Source organism: Siphateles boraxobius, unplaced genomic scaffold (assembly GCF_051911475.1).
Source record: "Siphateles boraxobius isolate OS27281-9 unplaced genomic scaffold, OSU_SipBor_1 6, whole genome shotgun sequence".
NCBI lineage: Eukaryota > Metazoa > Chordata > Actinopteri > Cypriniformes > Leuciscidae > Siphateles > Siphateles boraxobius.
The window spans coordinates 14,897,890-14,918,064 of record NW_027509186.1 but is presented as its reverse complement, the minus strand read 5'-3'; the positions used below and the strand labels follow the sequence as shown (position 1 = coordinate 14,918,064).

The 20,175-nt window shown below is 38.8% G+C and overlaps 1 protein-coding gene across 6 annotated transcripts in view; it reads left to right on the top strand.

Annotated features, from left to right (window-relative positions):
• The window catches only part of stim1a (stromal interaction molecule 1a), a 58,358-nt gene extending 38,397 nt beyond the window's left edge, over positions 1–19,961 (top strand). For 3 of the 6 annotated variants that reach the window (XM_077207794.1, XM_077207791.1, XM_077207792.1), the window contains 8 exons: positions 4,549–4,726; positions 10,472–10,649; positions 13,452–13,619; positions 13,856–13,956; positions 14,081–14,310; positions 15,110–15,190; positions 16,121–16,505; positions 17,480–19,961. In XM_077207794.1, the coding sequence (XP_077063909.1) occupies positions 4,549–4,726; positions 10,472–10,649; positions 13,452–13,619; positions 13,856–13,956; positions 14,081–14,310; positions 15,110–15,190; positions 16,121–16,505; positions 17,480–17,996 (1,838 nt within the window). In that variant the 3' untranslated portion in view covers positions 17,997–19,961. The remainder of the gene's footprint in view (positions 1–4,548; positions 4,727–10,471; positions 10,650–13,451; positions 13,620–13,855; positions 13,957–14,080; positions 14,311–15,109; positions 15,191–16,120; positions 16,506–17,479) is intronic. The other 3 variants (XM_077207795.1, XM_077207793.1, XM_077207796.1) reach the window with 3 other exon arrangements.
• The last annotated feature ends 214 nt before the right edge of the window (positions 19,962–20,175 follow it).

The window sequence follows — 20,175 nt, the reverse complement described above, 5'->3', positions numbered from 1 at the left end:
TGTGTTTTATCAAGGGCAGGGCCAATGCAGCTAGCTATCAGGAGATTTTGGAGCACTTCATGCTTCCATCTGCTGAAAAGCTTTATGGAGATGAAGATTTCATTTTTCAGCACGACCTGGCACCTGCTCACAGTGCCAAAACCACTGGTAAATGGTTGTCTGACAATGGTAGTACTGTGCTCAATTGGCCTGCCAACTCTCCTGACCTGAACCCCATAGAGAATCTGTGGGATATTGTGAGGAGAAAGTTGAGAGACGCAAGACCCAACACTCTGGATGAGCTTAAGGCGGCTATCGAAGCATCCTGGGGCTCCATAACACCTCAGCAGTGCCACAGGCTGATTGCCTCCATGCCACGCCGCATTGAAGCAGTCATTACTGCAAAAGGATTCCCGACCAAGTATTGAGTGCATAACTGAATATAATTATTTGAAGGCTGACTTTTTTTTTTGTATTAAAAACACTTCTTTTATTGGTCGGATGAAATATGCTAATTTTTTGAGACAGGAATTTTGGGTTTTCATGAGCTGTATGCCAAAATCATCAGTATTAAAACAATAAAACACCTGAAATATTTCAGTTGGTGTGCAATGAATCTAAAATATATGAAAGTTTAATTTTTATCATTACATTATGGAAAATAATGAACTTTATCACAATATGCTAATTTTTTGAGAAGGACCTGTATATATATGTGTGTGTGTGTGTGTGTGTGTGTGTGTGTGTGTGTGTGTGTGTGTGTGTATATATATATATATATATATATATATACTGTATATATAACATATTTAATTAAACCAATTACATGTTAAGAATTTTAAATGGGCTACAAACTAATATAGCTTCAAAATATACAAGCTAGTAAATAAAGAGGAACAAAGAAAAACATTACAAGCAATAAACAAAGAGTGATTTCAGTATTTAAAAGTAGGCTGTCTGAACATTTTCCATTCAAGAGCTGGAGTGATTTCCCCCCTATACGATAAGCTGCATTCACACTAATGCACATATCTCTTTTGAAATTGTAAATGTGGTTTGTCCTGTTGGTTTAAGATATAACTGAACGTGTTTACATTAATTTCGCGTCAAAAGCATTTTGAGATGCAAGTACATTTAATCAATGAGTCGCTCACAGCCACATGCACGAGCGCTCTTCACAAGGCGCGCGTAAGTGTTTTAAAATGAAAGCAGCTTTCTCAGTGATTTTCATATTTTTAATATATAAGCCAACTGCATTCCAAAAGACATAAATAATGCCTTTGTGGAGCATTTGTAAGGAAAATTCCGGCGGCCAAGACTTCAAGAGTTACATCAAAGCGGCAAAACCTGTGTAATGAAGCCCGCGACTGGCCTTGTAATTCGCTTAAACCCCGAACTTTATGAATGCTTATTTTTCGGAAGGTTCGAGCGGTGTCGTGTGTGTGTGGGTGAGAGAGAAATTAGAAGCAAGCAGAATGCGGTTGTTTCTAAAGCACGCGAAGCGTCATCACACATCCGTGTTTAAAAACTAAGCTCAGACTCAATTCTGAAATTCTCTGAATCGATCCAGAATTGTTGGAGAGAGACTAAATAACACAATATCACATACATAAAAAATAAACTGTTCTTTCCTGCATGCCAGACCTATGCGTAGCGTGCCAAGTTGATGCTTGATCTGCAGACTGCTTTTCTCTCGCTTACCACGTGACCAGTGTAATCGCAGCTTTTGCGGTTACAAAATCGCATTTCATCATATCGCAATATTATCGCAAATGCAGTTAATCGTTCAGCCCTACTTTACACCCAGCGGCCTTAATGTCTGTTGGCATTTGGATATGACGCTCCATACTCTGGCTCCTATTAGAAAATGTTCTGCTGTCAGCCATTATTGAGGCCATCTTCTCAGAGGTCCTAACGGGGAGTCAGAGACAGACTCGATACTGAAGAGTGTCTGTATGTGGCAGGTCTCATTGTTTAAGTTGACTCTGAAGAGGTCTGGCTCCAGGAAACCAGGGAGAGGTTGCATGCTGCATGTGACAGCCCAACACCACCCTGCCGATCTACTGACACAGATTCAGCTGCCCTGGTACCTCGGGACAATACCTCCATCAGAAACACAACTCGGTTTTTGTTAAATCGCTGTCACAGTTGACAGGTTAAAAAAAGCCTACGCTTCAGTGGTTAACAACAACATTTGAATAATCTGTCTCACGAGTGTTCCATCAAAGCCTTCTGCTTTTGAGATTTGTATTTAATGTTAAAGCCATTGTGCAGCTGTTAGTGCTCGTTCTAGACATTTGGCTAGTGGTTCGCATGTTGGTGTTGCAGGTTTAACCAAGATGTGGCTTTTCGTTCTCAAAGCTGTGCAATGCAGACCAACTTTTTGTCATGCTCCCTAGAGGGTGAGGAGTTAAGAGTGTTATTTTCCTCAACTAAGACTTAATTATATTTAATCTTGGTTTTGTACAGATGCAGTAAGAAGTTGAGTTAGCCAGGGTCAGGACGGGGCGGTTGTTAGGTTAACTGTCTTACACAATGGCACAGCAGTGGTAAGTATTGCTGGACTGTGACCGCAGAAGCCAATGCAACCCTTCAGTTAGGGTTGTGAAATGACTGATTTCTGTACCAGTAGTATGGAGTACCGGGTATATTTGATAGCCGCTGCTTTCAAAACGCTCTCGTTCATGTTTGTTTGAGCGGTTCTATTTACAGCATGTTTTTATAAACGTTGAGCATTGTAGATAATCACAATCATGTCTGCTGAATAGGGCTGGAATAAACGAATATTTTTTAAACGATTAATCTAGCGATTATTTTTTCGATGCATCGATTAATCTAACAATTCATTTTTCGATTCGATTATCTCCCCATTAATTGACTAATAGCAATTTTTACATGTTGATTTACATATCTGAATGAAAAAAAAACATGAATTCCTTAACATTGCAATATTTGTTTATTGCTCTTAAAATTCCAAAATAAAAGACTATACAAGTGCAAAGTGATGCATTCTTAGTCAGAGGTAGCATTCAATAAAACCTTGAAGCCTTGAAAACACATAGGCCTAGTTTACTGAAAAAAAGAGCAATCTGTCACGACACATTAAAGAGCCACAAAATAGTAGGCCTATTTATGGTTTAATTTTCTTTGACCAAATTTGAAAGCTGATACTTTATTAAATGTCACCTTCTTGGTCCTGTCTGTCAGCGCGTTGTCAGTGTCCTCTATGTATTTTTCACATTAATAGCTATAAGCGCATACTTGCAGCAGTCTCGCCACACGCTTAGAGCTCGAGTGAATTGCACGTATAAAATGAAGTTCAGAAACAACCTCGATCCATAACGATCTTTGTTTTGGGTCTGGCGAATCGAGGCGCATATTTTGCGCCAAAGTATTTTTTGCGTAATCGATGACGTCGACACGTTGTCCCAGCCCTGCTGCTGAAATTTTGGCTCTGTGACAATTGTGCATGACTTTTTTTTTAAACTGAAATGAGCTGTTCTAGCTACCAGGGGGTTCCCAGAGAACTAATGGTACCCCTACAAATGTTTTCCTGGTTGAATTCGCACCGCCAGTAGGAACTCTGAAGTGACATAAGCCGCGCTTATTGTGACTTTTATTTTGACGGCGCTGAAATCCCAGCCAGAGCCTGAGCCATTCTCGCATTCTGCGTGTTCATTAGTTTACGATCTGTCTAACTGTCCTGTCTAATACGTTAATAGATAGAACTGTTATACATAGAAAGTAGACAGTATTTGAAAAGGTATTAGCGTATGCCGTGTGGTTGATGTCCAGTGTTGCTAGCTGAGCAGAAATACATAATCATGTTTGTCTTGGTCCCCTCAAAGTTGCGTTGGATTTTCTCCTCAGAGTAAAGGTTAAGAGGCCCATCTATCACGGTTTTTCCATGTTCGAGTTCATTTCTGGAGTAAATATATATGCTATAATCTGTTTACACAGCTTTTTTTTTTTATTGCGGTTGCTAGCGTTTCGCATGCATTCGGCCAGCCACTAACGTCACTGGTGGTTCCTATAGTGCTGGTTTAGACCCTACTCTGAAGTAGGAGCTAAATTAGTTCCTCCAAAAGGAATTCCTAGAACTAATATTGTTCCTAGTTCCTGCAGTGCGATCACGCCAAAAAACAGGTACTTCCACTAATAGTTCTAGGAACTATGAAAAGGTTCCTCTGGTGCAGAATGCAGATTAACATCTAGTACTACAACCGACAGCTCAAATTCACACTCTTAAACCGTACATGAGCTTTGTTCTGAAAGCTGTTGAACTGCCTACGTAGGTAGCATTTTAAAGCATCATAGACACACTCGCGATGTGATGGCTTTTGCTGAATGTATCCTTTGTAAATCTCATTCAATCCTGAGAAGTATCAATTCCAAAAATATTGTCTAGTTTTCAAAGGCTATTTTACCAATTTTTTTGTGTGCTGTATTTTCATGCTTTTTAGAGTTGTGCATCACTAACTTGGCAACATGAAAAACACTTAACCCTGGGTTATTCACTGGGTTTGCTGAATAAGTACTGAAGTATCTGCTGGTTTCTGTCTCTCACAGTGAACAGACATAACCATCTGAAGGACTTCATGCTGGTGGTGTCTATAGTCATCGGAATGGGAGGTTGCTGGTTCGCTTTCATCCAGAACAGGCACTCTAAAGACCACATGAAGAAGATGATGATAGACCTTGAGAGCCTCCATCGGGCAGAGCAGAGCCTTCACGACCTACAGCAGAAGTGAGAACCTGTTCTGCACTTTCTTTATTTTTCGATTCTTGAACAAGTGTGAGAAACTCTGTGGTGGCTTTAAAGCACTTGGCTCAGGCGTAAGGCATTGTTTGGTCAGTCGACTTGGTCGATGCAATATGTCTAATGCCATAACCACCACAGTTTTAAATTGCATGATCTTAAACTTTTTTTTTTTTTACTTTTGGAAACGTGTGCAATTACTTTGATATTTAAAATAACCAGGATATGAAGTAACCTAGACCTCCAGCTGAGCCTTGTACTCCTGTTTATGGTGGACAAAAATACTGAAATATGTATTGTGCACAGGAGCTCATAAAGTGAGGATGGCATTGTGTATGATTTGCAGTCACTGTCTGAACTTGAGTGCCTGTGACATTTGGTGTCAGATAGATTTGTCACTGTTTTTATAGTGTTTAGAGAACCAGGCTTTCCCTTCTGAGGGAACAGGATATGGAGTCGCATGGGAATAATCTACAGGAGAGAACATCTGTTTGAGGAAGAGAGGAAGTAATGGCTAGAAAAAGCATGAACATGCGCAAAACTTTTGTTTACTTTGATAGCCGCCAGACCACAGAGAATGCTGTGAGTACATGTTAGAAACAGGAAATCTTGGTACTTCAAACCAAACTTAAATCTTCATCCAACCAAGTTTAAATCCGGTCTGGCCAGCGTGCCTCCCATAATGTTTACGCATTAGGTCAGTAGGCCAAGAGGCGGTCTTTTGAGGCATTCGACCACATGAGCGTTTCCACTACGAAAGCAATCCAGTCAAATGAGTTTTCAACTACCTCTCGAAGTGGTCAAAAGTGGACAAGCTCAACCTTTTAGACACCATTTACATGTGGTTAAATATCTTTCTCTTACTGGCGAAAATGCTTCTTTACACCAGGCTATAAACAGGGCAAAGTTTGTTGCTAGCAAATTAACTTTTTATTAAAATAAAATTATTTATTTTAATTGATTATATTCTGAAAGACTTGAAGTTATGTTACCAAGCTCTGATGATTTTATAGTTGTGTATGGTAAACTAACAAATGAAAATAGCATATTTGTTGAAATTATATTTTGCACATTGGTAAACATTAAAGTAGTACCTGTGATACTTGTAATTTCAAATTAAACTAAACATTATTATATCCCAACATACACATATTTATTTTGATAAGGCATTATGCAGTTAACACTTGTTGTTTGAAAGACATCTTCCATTCCATAGAATGACCCTTTGCTATCTGTGAATATTTACCAGCAAGTGTTGAGGACGTCAGATGGCTGTGTTTGCTAACCGTTACGCGTATACTGAGAGTCTTTATGAATGTGGTAAAGCGGATAGTGCTCTAATCCCTCAATCCCAACCGTCTTCCGCTAGCTTCCTGTTGAAGTCCTCATGCAGACTCATAGTCTGTCACTTTAAGAGAATGACACAGGAGTGTATGTGTCCAGAGGGGTCTGTGTATCCCTTAAACATGTGAATGAAGTGTGAGCGCGTGTGTGAAGGGGACAGGGCAGTGGAAACTATGCAGAGTGTGTTTGTTACAGTGGAGGACGTCCAGCATGTTGTGTTTTGACAAAACCAGTCGAGTCACTGGGTCACGTCTCTGGTGGTTGGTGGGTGAGAGGCCTACAGTGCTCCGGTCGCCCCTGAGGGAGGTGATTAACCCCGGGATACTTTGAATCATCTCAGCTTAACTCAAGGATAAAAATAAAATAAAAGCCAGTTATGTCACACATGAACTCAAGTCCTTGTGGGCTGTCGTTGCATAAAAGTTCATTTTATTTGATGTAGGCTTGTTTTGGGAACATTTTGAGATGAAATGTCAGTTCGCCTTTTAAGGAAGTTACATTGGTCGTTTGTATAGGCATTTTCTTTTCTTTTTTCTCCATTTGAGACATATTGTAAATGCTTATCAAGGCTGTGGCAGTTGAGTCTGGCTTTCCAACTGTTTAATGTGTAGGTGTGTTGATGCATTTTGCCAACAGGCAAAACTCCTCTCGAATGCTGCCAAATTATCACATCACATGCACATGAGTCATAAATGAGGCTTAATGTAAACTGCCCTTTCTACATGGCAGTTAACAATTCAATTTGATTAGAATCACGTTATAAAGTAGTAGTTTACAATTGGGGAAGAAAATTTGTGATGCTTTCCCAAAACGCACTACCTTGTGTGTGAGTGCCATTGCTTTCCAACTGCTATAGTGCTATAGTGCCACTGTTTAAGTGAGGTTGTCAGGTCATTCTGGGTAGTTGCAATGGCTTTGGTAGGTTTAGATCTTTATATTATGGCCCAAGCCAAAAACTCAAGTCTCAGGGGGGAGTTTGTCTCTCTTGAGACAACACCGTTTTCAACTAAAAATGGAAAACTTTTTATGTGTTTTGGCCATTCATTTAGATGCAAATGAAAATGCAAACTTTTGAAAACAATACTGTTATCTCTGTGTAAAACTACAAAAACGTGAATTTGTGAAAACAGTGTCATCATGCGCAGATGTGTTATGTGTTCAGTTTATAGGAGCGTTGTTTCTTTACAGAGTGACATCGCCAACTAGGGATGCATGATTTATCGGCCTAATATATTAATGCTGATAAATAATGGATTATTTCCATCAGCTGAGACACTTCAGATGCCATGATAGTTTTGAATTGGTTGAAATCACTGCGAAAATAGTTGTGTAAACACCCTCAGATTATGCACATTAGGTTTTCACGTTTACTTAAAAATAATAAAAAAACAACAATCATAATAAATATTATTTACTTATTTAAAGCTAAAAACAATTGTAAACTAAGTTGAATAGAAAAGTACTGTCTTCATTGCTGTCTTTACTGTGACTGGCACTCTCTGACAAATTACTAACTGACGTTTATTACTTGGTTTTCGGGCTTTTATTAAAAAAAAAAAATAGTATTGAGAATCTAATTTCAATTCCTTTTGTGTTTGAGATGAGCACACATGACTTTCATTCTTAGAGACCATCTCCTGTTCTCTGCCACATCTCACATGCTTTTTACCCTCGTAAAATCCGACGTGAGCGAAAATGTTCTCCTCATGCACCCGACAGTTACAGTAACCGTGCTTATCTGAGGCTGCAGGCGCACGTTTGTAGGAGAGGAAGAAAGGTTTAATTAATCATTGCATGCTTAGTCTAATCTATTGTAATCTACTTTCACCAGCACAAAGAAATGTGTTGTTTGAATGTGTGAGTAAAACAAACAAATGTTGTTATTGTGAAGGCGCTGAGTCATACGGAATGTTTTGTTTGTAGCTGGTGAATGAAAGATTGAAAAACAATTCAAACTTTAGATCTCCGACTATACAATCATAAAGAGCCTTGCTGGATATTTGTTGTTGGCTTGTAGGGCTGAGGTTCCATTACTTATTTTGTAGGATGGTGAATGGCAGAGGTCAGGTTATGGGGTGTTAGATTTCCCATCTTAGCTGTTACTTCAGATCACCTTACATTAGTACTTCACTCAATGAAAAACTTCTCCCCCAATCCACCTGTTTCTCTTTCCGTCAGACCTCCGAATCCTTCTATCTGCCATCTTCTGGATAACAACAAAACCTGCTGGAGCCGTTCAACAAGCGCATCTATTAGTTTCTAGTCAGTAGGGTTCAAGAAGTAAAATATTCTATTCATTTTCTCCATAGACAGATTGATTTTTAACAATAACATAAGATTTTAAAACAGAGCTGCCATGAGTTCAAACAGTAGGTGTGATGTATGCTTCTGTAAGTCACCGGAGTCAAGTATGTTTTTGTAAATCATGTAAGTCAGTTTGATTTAAAATTGGTACCCATATTCCTGGAGGGATACATATGTCTTCTGAGTCAGTCCAGTGTCCCCTAAACCGGTGTCATTTGATATGCTTCAAGCAAAGCCCCCAGACAGATAAAGCCTCTTCCTTTTAAGTGAAGATTGATCTGGGTGTTTATATAGACAAGACTGATTGAATCGGGGGCCGTGGCCCTGTGTTTCCTCACTCTTTCGCCAGGAAAAATCTTTAATCCTGTCGTAGCTCAGGAAAGCCTAGAGCAGACTTTGGTTGCAGTTATTTTTCCGCTCCCCCTTCTTGCTAGTTACATCATCATGATGATGATGACACCTCTATTTTGCAGTCAGACTTTCCTGTGAATGTAGTTTCTGGCTGAAGGTGCTGAAAATGTGTACGCACCAGGTGAACATAAAGGATTATGTTGTTTCTTAATCTTTAGTTGTTTTATCCTGCTAATGGGCTGTTTAAAATGTATTGTTATGACCTGGTGTGTGACTGGTTTTTTTAGTGTAATTATCAACTAACTGCAATTACCCGTTTTGGTAGACCATTATACTGTACAAGCCAGGCCTATTAATCGGTCAATAGTTGAGCTTTTTAAGATGATAAATGATAAACTTGCACTGGCTCCAGATTTATGCACATTTTATTTTCATATACATATTTATTTTTTTATGTATCATTTATTGTCCCATCAGTTCGTTTCAGAATTATACACATTCTGTTTCCAGATCTATTTTTATTCAAGTTTTTTTGAATTGAGTAAAAATGTATTATTATTGTTATCATCATCATTATCGTCATCCCCCTTTTTCAACTTTTCAAAATCACTAACTTTAACTGTATTTAAAACAAAACAGAAACCGTTTCTGGACCCCATTGGACATGTAGCCTGTTCGATATCAGCCATTAATAACCCATATTGATATGATACGGTTCAGTCCTTAATCAAATAAAGCTCTGTCCAGTCCACTTTTTTTTTTATATATATATACTTGTAAAGCAGTCATGTAAAACTGCTTTTGAGTTTTGAACCTCTGAACCTTCAGTCATGACCCTGAAGCTAAAAAGAGCACAGCTGGGTTTAAAGCTCTGCCATGATTTAGTGTCATTTGACTGACAGGAATTTATCAAGCATGTCTTAGTTTCCCGTCATCAGGTATGTTTTATTTTAGCATCTTAATCCTTGCATCTCTGTTCCTCGACTATCTGTTTGCTGAACTGTGGAGACAATTTAATTGGCACAAAAGGACGGAGACATCATGTGATCTGGCTAAGAGCTTAAATCTGCTCCAATTACTGATGCTGAAATGCTGAAAAATTTTGGTTAGTCAAATAGTTTAAAACTGAACTTTGTGTGAATGCGTGCTCTGGTGTATGTGTATACATTGTGTGTGTGTGTGTGTGTGCGTGTGCGTGTGTGTGTGTTGAGGAGAGAAAAGGGGAAAATTCGAGTCCCAAATTCAAACGTGTATTGCTTGTATAAGCACTGTATCAGAGCATATACAATAAGCACAAGGCCACAGCTCTTATGTTAGCAGTGTTTCACTGGTTTGTAGCAGTTATGTATTGGTGTTTATTTACAGCAGTGTATTTACTAAAGTTCCCAAAGGGATCAGCAAAATCAAGGTCGTAAGAACATCCAAAACATGGCTTTAAATAGTAACGGATATACTGAAATAGATTTTTTTTTAAACATTAAGAAATCACTCTAGAAGTCACGTTAGCTGTTTGGTCATAAGTTTAATGATTAAGCCTTTGTTGGGACTACTATGATATGATTTTTACATTTGGCAGACGCTTTTATCCAAAGCAACTTAGTGTATTCAAACTACACATTTAGTTAGTTAATGCATTCCCTGGGAATTCGAACCCATTAGCCTGGTGTAGCTGACATCATGCTCTACTGTGACTGTTCTGTGACTCATTTTTTTCTTTAATTCATCTCCTCACAGGCTACAGATTGCTCAGGAGGAGCACCGTTCAGTGGAGGTGGAGAAGGTAAACCTGGAGCAGAAGATGAGGGACGAGATCAGTGCTGCCAAACAGGAGGCGCAGAGACTGAAGGAGCTCCGAGAGGGAACCGTGAACGAGCTGAGTCGACAGAAATACGCAGAGGAGGAGCTGGAGCAGGTCAAATTCAATTCTCATTTATTTGTATAACGCTTTTCACAATACATATCATTTCAAATCAGCTTTAAAGAAAATGCATGCGTCTACTCTATTACATTACCATTTATAGTGATCTGTTATCAGAGATGATTGTGTCCAAGCAATGGATTTCAGAAATGTACATAAATTAATACATTGTTTAAATTAATACATTGTTAGCTAACTGCATGATTTGTTTAAGGCAGAAACAATGAGCTCATTGAAGTAATTAATACATGTTAACAAAATGACTAGTGTGTGTATAATATATATAGAAAATTCCGCATTGGTGTGAATTTAGCGTAGGTGAAAAGTCCCCAAATAAATATGCATGTTGTTAGGTTGTGGTTAGATGTCACTGGTGTTAGTTGTCTATATCTGTCAGTATGCTGCCTTGTGTTGATTCTAATGAAGTGGGCATTTTTCATGAAATAACGGAAAGGAAGTGGGTGGAAATGGTTATAAGATGATCTCAAACTTTGAAGTGATGTGACGTGACGGCCAAGTATGGTAACCCATACTCAGAATTTGTCCTCTGCATTTAACACATCCAAGTTGGTGCACACACATCAGCAGCAGTGAGTAGAGAACACCTAACACTTGGGGGTTAGGTGCCTTGCTCAAGGGCACCTCAGATGTTTCCTACCAGTATTGAGAATGAGTATTGACTGTATCAAACTTCATCAGTACAGGCAAATCATGTTATTGATACCTTTGAGTATATTCCCAGCGCAGTGTCCAGAGCTGTGTACCGCAGTGCTGTTGCATAAGGCACAGTTTAACACTTCAGATTTGAAAGGAGAAAAATCTTTGCAGAACCTGATCAGAGAATTGTAACAAGCTCCAATGTGTCAACGACAGCAACGTGGGTTTATTACAAGTGGTGTTACCATATTTGTTTACAGGTTGTTGTTTTTTTTTTTATATATAATGTGTGCAGAATCCACAAGTGGGATCTCTGGAGAAAAAAATAGACCTGAATTGGATTAATTGTTTTTTGCATAGGCCTATGTTGGCCTATTAAAACACAGGCGCTAAGTGGGTATTCTGGGTCAGAGGGCGGCACAAATCTCTGTGGGTTTGTTGCTCATTAGTGCTGTTCGAATAAGAAAAGATGGCTCTCCGACCCATCAGCCCACTCCCCAAGACCCTTGCTGGATGAGATCGGTTTATTTACCACTAATGGAGGTGTTGATTAATTGTGTTTATCTTAGTAAGGTTAGGTTAGGTTGTTAAGCTTATTTGTGGCTAAATAATTAGCATCTTGTCGCAACAAAATGTTTCAGGCAGTGTAATTTATGCTGTTTATTGTCTTGCCAAATTAGTCATTCATGAGTCATGTAAATTAGCTAATTGTCATAATCACACATGCAAATTAGGGGATAAATAGAAGAGGTTGAAAGGTTAAATGCTATCTTGCAATTTCAGTCCCAAAGCATTTGGGTTGTTATTTTCTAGTGTTTATAGATGTCATAGGGTTATACAGTGATGTGAATAAGTTAGGACACCCATGCTAAAGTTGCCTAAAAAGAGGAATAAAAAATCATCTTTTGGAAATTGATCTTAATGCCTTAATTATAAAAATGAGGAAAAATCCAACCTTTAAGGACACCAATTTTCTTTGTGTATGAATAATGTATCATACATAAATAAATGTTCTTCCTTAAAATACAGGGTGCATAAGTCTTGACACCCCTATGTTAAATTCCCATAGAGTCAGGCAGATTTTTATTTTTAAAGGCCAGTTATTTCATGGATCCAGGATAATATGCATTCTGATAAAGTTCCCTTGGCCTTTGGAATTAAAAAAGCCCCACATCATCACATTCCCTTCACCATACCTAGAGATTGGCATGGGGCACTTTCCATAAGATCATCTCTCAATACAAATCAAACCAGCTATTAGGCTAACTGAAATAAAACCATGCCAATCTCTAGGTATGGTGAGGGGAATGTGAAGATGTGGGTCTATTTTAATTGTCTATTTTAACAATAACTGGCATTTAAAAATAAAAATCTGCCTGACTCTATGGGAATTTAACATAGGGGTGTCCTGGCGTATGCACCCTGTATTTTAAGGAAGAACATTTATTTATTTACGATACATTATTCATTCACAAAGAAAATTGGTGTCCTTAAAGGTTGGATTTTTCCTCATTTTTTTTAATTAAGGCATTAAGATCAATTTCCAAAAGATGATTTTGTTCCCCCTCTTTTTAGGCAACGTTAGCATGGGTGTCCTAACTTATTCACATCACTGTATGTGTAATAAAATAAAATATAAATAATTTTATTTCAGCTAGGTGCCAAAGAAAACATTTCTCATTTTTGTTTAGTTTAACTCTAAGTACTAAAATAACTACAATTAAAACTGAAATAAATTAATAAAAACTATTTAGACATTTAATTTAATACAAATGACAAAAATGCACAACAAAATTACAAAACAATTAAGTGAAATTATAATGAAAACACAAAATATAACAAAAACATTCAAAATATTAATAAAAACTATAATAGTATAGTATTGATCCTAAAACAGCACTGCTATGTGGACAGTATTATATGGCAAGTTCCTATTTGTTTTGTGATTGTATCTTTATATATATATATATATATATATATATATATATATATATATATATATATATATATATATATATATATATATATCTCTATATCAAAGCACTTTCTTTAATTGTCTGATTAAAAAGTGCTTCCATCCTTATGAGATTTGCTTTGTATCTGCTTTTTCCTCTGAACTGTCTCTGGCGCCCCCTGCAGGTGCGTATGGCCCTGAAGAAAGCTGAGAAGGAGCTGGAGTCTCGCAGCAGCTGGTCTCCTCCTGGAGCCCTGCAGAAATGGCTGCAGCTCACTCATGAGGTGGAGGTGCAGTACTACAACATCAAGAAACAGAACGCAGAGAGACAGCTGCAGGTGGCCAAAGACGGGGTGAGCAGTATATATATATATATATATATATATATATATATATATATATATATATATATATATATAGTAAGGTTTGAAAAAAATTTGGTGAGAAGTTCTTTGTTAGATTTGTGATAGATCAATTGTTGGATTTAAAATGTAACATAAATTATATTATATATTACATTATTATAAAGTATACAATAATAGAAGTATAATATTATAGTTTTCTTTAAAAATGTGACATGGTTTCTTAGGCCGAAAAGATTAAGAAGAAGAGAAATACTTTATTCGGGACGTTCCATGTTGCACACAGTTCTTCACTGGATGATGTCGATCACAAAATACTTGCAGCCAAGTAAGTCACAAACATTTCTCTTGGTGAATGCCTAATTAAAACAAAAACAAAAAAAACAATAATAATAATTGGAATAATAACCCTAACACTTATGTCTTTTAATTTTTTATCTTTTTCTGTCCAGGCAAGCTCTGGGTGAGGTAACCGCAGCTCTGAGAGAGAGACTCCATCGCTGGCAGCAGATTGAGATTTTAACAGGCTTCACGCTGGTAAATAACCCAGGCCTGCCCTCTCTGGCCTCCGCCCTCAACTTGGACCCCAGCTTCATGGGCGGCCGCAGCACACCCCAGCACTTTTTGTCCGACGACATGGATGACATGGACGAGGACATAGTGGCACCAGGAACACTGCAATGTAAGGGCTTGCCGGACAGTGATAGGGATAAGCCACGGTCAGTCAAAGGCCAGCAAAGACCTTGTGACCTTTTGAGCAAATCCAAAAATCCCTCGTTTTGATCCATTTAGTTTGTCTATAAAGACACTATCTGTCAGAAACGGTTGTATGCACTGAGTGTGTTTGGGCAATTCTTATTTACTATTTTAGTTGGAGTGTTTCCCCCCCTCATCTAATGGTCTGTATTACACAGAGGGGAGTAAAAATCTTCACTACACATTGGTGTCATATGTTTTTGAAATGGCAGTTATGCACTCTTTTTACAGATCTTTTTTTTTTCTTCTTCAGTTTATTGCATTAAATTTGATGGAGGGTTACGGTTTTTGCCAGAAGAAATGTGTGAGTTAATATTATCGGTCCAGTGGAAGTCGGAGGTTGATTGTTGTAATTGTAATGCTCCATCTGAGTTTATGAAATAATGTTAAGGAAGCTCAAAGAAGCCCAAAAATAATTGTCTTCCCGGGTGCAAAGCATGAAATAAAATTGGTGTTTATTGGGTAAAGTGTATTTGATTGCATTGCTGATCACTCTTTCCACAATGTCTGAATTGTTGTAAAATTATTTTCGTAGCTATCAAGAACTCCAAGTTGGAAAGACTATTTGATCAAGGGTTTACATCCTTCTAAATCCTCAAAGTGCTTTATTTCATTGAGCAAAAGCTTTGCCAGAAAAAAAATTTGTGGATATCTGTTCTGTAGCAGTATGTTGGTAGTAAAATTATTAACAGTCGTACCCTACCCTTGCCCCTTACCCCCTCCAGATGCAGCGCGGCAAATGGGCCGTCGAGCAAGTGATCTCTGGTCTTTGAATTCGGATTGCCAATCGTTTTGGAAGTACTCTGGTGGGCTAAACTACCATGCCCTTTACCCCAACCACTACTCTCACTTCCTCTTGTTTTCCTGAACCCCTCTCTTAAAGCGGTATTCTGCCCATTACCCCAGAGAATAGGGAAACTTTCCCCGTCTACACCTCAATCTTGTTCTTGTCCACAGCTGTGAAATGGCTTACTTTGAAATAGTTTAGAGAACAAAATAGGCTAAAAAAAATCAGCTATCAAATCACAAAGAAAAATTAGTAGATTCTTACATGATACTGCTTTGATTTATGAAACCTAATGGAGTCAATATGAAATAAAAGACCCATTTTTACTTCCATAATACATATATTCCTTGTCTTATCATGAACAGTTCATTAGTTAACATTATTTTAGAAGTTTAAAAGTAATCTTTTTAATGTTTCATCAAAATGTAGTATCCGCCTCTGATGTGATTTCAAGTCCTTTAATTTTTCACAATCCAATCAAATCCAGATGAATAATACAATATTCTATGATACATTTTCTCACGGAATATTCTGTTTTGTTCTGAAATGTGTTATGGAAGTAAAATGGATCATTAATTTTCAAAAAACATACATTGTTATTGGACAGTTTTTTTTTTGCAAAGTTTAATAAATGCCTCAGTGTAGCTAATACAGAAGCATTTGGATCTTACCGTAACATTAGGCATTCATCACCTCAATTTTCAACAGAAACAGGAAATGCAACATGAAGAAATTAATGAATGGTTGGTTAGTGTCCAAGCTTGTCCACAACTTCCCTTTGTGTCTATTTCTGAGAAAAGCCATTGAACCTGTACGCACAATTTTTCCCTTCTTGGCACAAAGTTTCTTGCTTCACCTTCTTCAGCCTGCCACCCATCACGCGTTATTTCAATGTCTGCATGCTCTGAATCGTTTCTCTGAGTGACCTTATTGTTATGTGCCCCTACAGCTCCCAGTATGATGTCACTCCGGCAACGCCACATTGACCCGCAGCTGGCCCTGGGTTCGCAGAGGTTGGTAGAGAGTTGTCTTGCACTTTGTGGGCAGGAAGGGGAGGGTAGCTCATACTTGTCCAGACCTAGGACAGTGCTACGCCAGGCACACAGCCAACCTTTCGGGCAGTTTGACTCTCTGGGACTGCCTCCGCTTTCCTCAGCCATGTCTCATCCCTCTATCTACTCCGCCGCCTCATCCCACGGTCCCCACTCCTCTTCCGTCGCCAATGCCCCTCATGCATCCCACTATCACTCTTCATATTTCCAGCCCATGGACACCATCCCAGATCTCCCATATGATGACAGCCCAGAGCGCCCACATCGTTGCGCCAGCTATGAGTATTGCTTCATTCTGTTGTGCTTGTTTTGTGCTTTTCACATGGCATGATCCTGGGACTACTTCCAAATCACTTAACAGAAATCTTTTACCTCACACTTTACATTTTGTGGTGAATCACTTCTCGTGGGGGTTTGTTGCTGTAATGGGCTATACTCACTACAGTTCATGATACTGAAATGAACTTGGCTCTGCTACTTCCTGTGACTTTCGACCTGGTTGCTTAATCTATTCTTACACTATTTGCACCTTATTTTGAACCATTCTCACACATGCATGCCCTGGTCTCTTTAACTCCAGTCTTGGAAGGCCGGTGTCCTGCAGACTTTAGTTCCAACCCTAATTAAACACAATTGTCTGTAAATTGTGAGTAAATCTGAACACTGACTGCAATAAGCTTGTTTTGGGTTAGGTTTGGAACTTAAGTCTGCTGGACACCGGTCCTCTAGGAGTTGGTTTAAGTCCAACGTGCCACAACACACCTGCCTGGATGTTTCTACTAATCCTAAAAACCTTGATTATCTGGTTCAGCTGATTTGGGGTTGGTGCTTAACTCTTCAGTACCCTAGCCCTCCTGGAGCAGACTTGGACACCCTTGATGTTGGGTATCTCTATATCAGTGGTGTCCAATCTTGTTCCTGGAGGACAACCTTCCTGCAGAGTTTAGCTCCAGCCTGCACCAACACATCTTGCTGGAAATTTCTAGTTCTCTGGAAGGCCATAATTGGCTGGTTAAGATGGGATTACTTGGAGTTGCAGCTAAACTCTGGACACCCCTGTTCTGTGTGTAGCTTGCTCTTCTTTAGCTCAGGGTAGTTGAGTCTTGGCATGTTGTGCTTCAGTTTGGACAACTTTTGAGCTTGAAAATGTTGACTTGTTTGCATGCTTAACTCTCTGAGGGGTTTACAACTCACAAATTTTGGACTGGTCTGATATCTCACTTTCCCCAATGCTAATTTCATCGTTTCCTTCACAGGGACTTGAATCGCTCCGACTCCGATTCCTCTTTGTGTATTTCCCAGACTGGCGAACAGCTACGCTTGTCCTACAGTTCCAAAAACTTCCCTGTGAAGCCCACTTCACTCATCTATGGCCCCCACTCGCGCTTTGAAGAGGGAGCCCACTCTCATACCCACAATGGAGGCAACAGAATTCATGATGGGGGTGTATCTCTCGACGGAGGCTCTGATAGTCCCATATTAATGAAGAAGGTGTATGGCATTGAGAAATCTGCCAGTATGAGTGAGATCCTTAGCTCTCAGGCGGTGATGTCTATGTCGGAATCCTCACGCTCCTTAAGCCCAAACTCCACTGAACCCGACACGCCGTCCCCCACTGGACTGACGGAGGTGAAGCCTGGAAACCGCATACCCCAGATCTCCTCGAAAAAGAGCCCCCCAGAAGAGGACAGCGGCTCTACAGGTGAAGACACTGACTCTGCTGCCAGTCGGAAGAAACACACCTTCAAGATCTTCAAAAAACAGAAGAAATAAGACAACTGGACAACCGTTTAATTTTTCCATTACATTTCTTTTTGTCATATTGTTGATATAAATGTTTTGATTTATTTTCCCCCCTTCCGGTCAGAAGTTACGGCACACCCAAACACCTTTCCAAGGTCTTTATTGTAATATTTGCTTTTTCAGAGGAACACTTAGGAACAAGCATGATTTTGGGGGTGGGGGTGAAACACCAGGGGAAACGTGGGGGACTTTTTTTGGGAATGTAACTATTTATTCAGCAGGAGAAAGTGCCAGACTTTCAAAGGAATCTTCCCTCTAATGGAATTCTTTCCTTGTATAATCCATATCAGTTTGCATGTCTTCGCCTTTGTTTGATTGAACTTTGAATGCTCCTAGATGTTTGCTTGGTTCTTGTTCTCCTTTGCTTAAAAACGCAAAATAGCCTGATTATTTTGTTTCAATAAGCACACTCCTTTGTCTTTCAAGTTAAAATGAATTGTCAGCTGAATGTTTAACGGTACTTCTTTGGTCAGTTTTTGTCAATGGTCAGAGAAACTGTAAAAAAGGGCTGAACTATCAGTGTGAAACTCCCCTCAAATATTTTGCACTATTTCTAAATGTTGATTTGTCGGTTTTGTAAAGATAATTAAGAAAATGCTGGAAAACTCACTAAAACGTTTACACAAATAGACACTGAACGTATCTCCAAGGCTTCAGGGATTTTTGGGATGTACAATAATTAAGCGATTAGATTATTTGATCTTTGTGGATCATTTCAAATCATTTGGCAAATACAAGGTGGCTTATGAATATCCACATTAATGCTTTTTGAGCTTTTACAATTAACCTTGCCCTTGTCTGCTGACTGTTTCTGGTGGCATCATCCAAGATCCAAACTCCCAAGAGATCACAAGGTGAATACACACCTCACTTTGTTCAAATTACATCAAGTCAAGAGATCTTGTCCTCTTGTATTCTATGTGCCAAACTAAAGCCACCGTCAAGGAAATGTATACACTTCCCGAAAGTCAGATTTCAGTTTTGCAATAACTGTTTTTAAGACAGTCTTGCAATAAGGTGCATGCATATTATCCACATTGTGGTGGGATGGTGGGATTTACAACTTCTGACATGTTTGAGAGAGAGCTTGGATATGTATTGTTCCTTTTATTAGGTCATAAAACTCCCTTGAGTCTTTGATTTTGGGTGCTCTTTTATTACATTTTGAAGCAGGCTGGACCACACGCAGTTGCTGTTATAATGGAGTGACTTGCCTTTAAACAGAGATGTTCAAGCTGACTGATTTTACCACTGTGCATTTTCAGAGGAAGTGGAGACGAGACTCTGTTCTTCTTGTGGTTTACATGATGTTCACTTTAAGATAAACGTTGTTTTTATCCCAGAGCACTGAAAATTACAAGCACACTTTCTGAAAAGGGGGTTAAGAATAAAAAGACTTGGTGAGGGATGTCACTATGCATTTTATTAGTTTTTACCCACAGGCTTCTAGGGTCCAATGTATCCACTAACCTAAAGGCAAACCAAAGCAGTGCTGCAGGAAACTTCTTTGGCATTTCTTTTGTTAAAGATGGTACAAGACCACATTCTAATGTATATCAACCAGTCAGTCTTTAACAGGTATAAAAACCATGCAGATGTATCGGTTTCATCTGTGCCTCTTTGCACGAAGGAGCTCTTTTGTCAGTGTGTATGTCAGTGCGCGCGCGTCCGTTAACTATCCAGTAAACTGCACTTCACTGTGTTGATGCATGTTCTCAAACACGGAGAGGGAAGAGACAGGAGCTGTTCTAGACTTTGTTCCTATTTAGATATCCCTGTTCACTTCTCCGTTTGAGCTATTTATCCCTATACTGTACAGAGAAAGGTGAAACAAAGTACAAAGGATAATTTTTTATCTTCTGTAATGTTCAAAACTGTAGTCTTCAAATTTTATGGCACTCCTGCATGTAAGCAATAAAAAGTTTTTAAAATTTGTGAGATATCCATTATTTATTTTATTGTATTATAGCTGCGTGTGTCTGTCTGTTGAAACTTTGAATACTTTTTTGGGGTAGTTCACACAAAAATGAAAGTTGTCGTCATTCACTCACCCTCATGTTGTTCCAAACCTGTGTGAGTTTATTTGTCCTGTTGAACACAAAATATATTTTAAAGAATGTTTGTAACCAGACAGTTGATGGTGATTGAC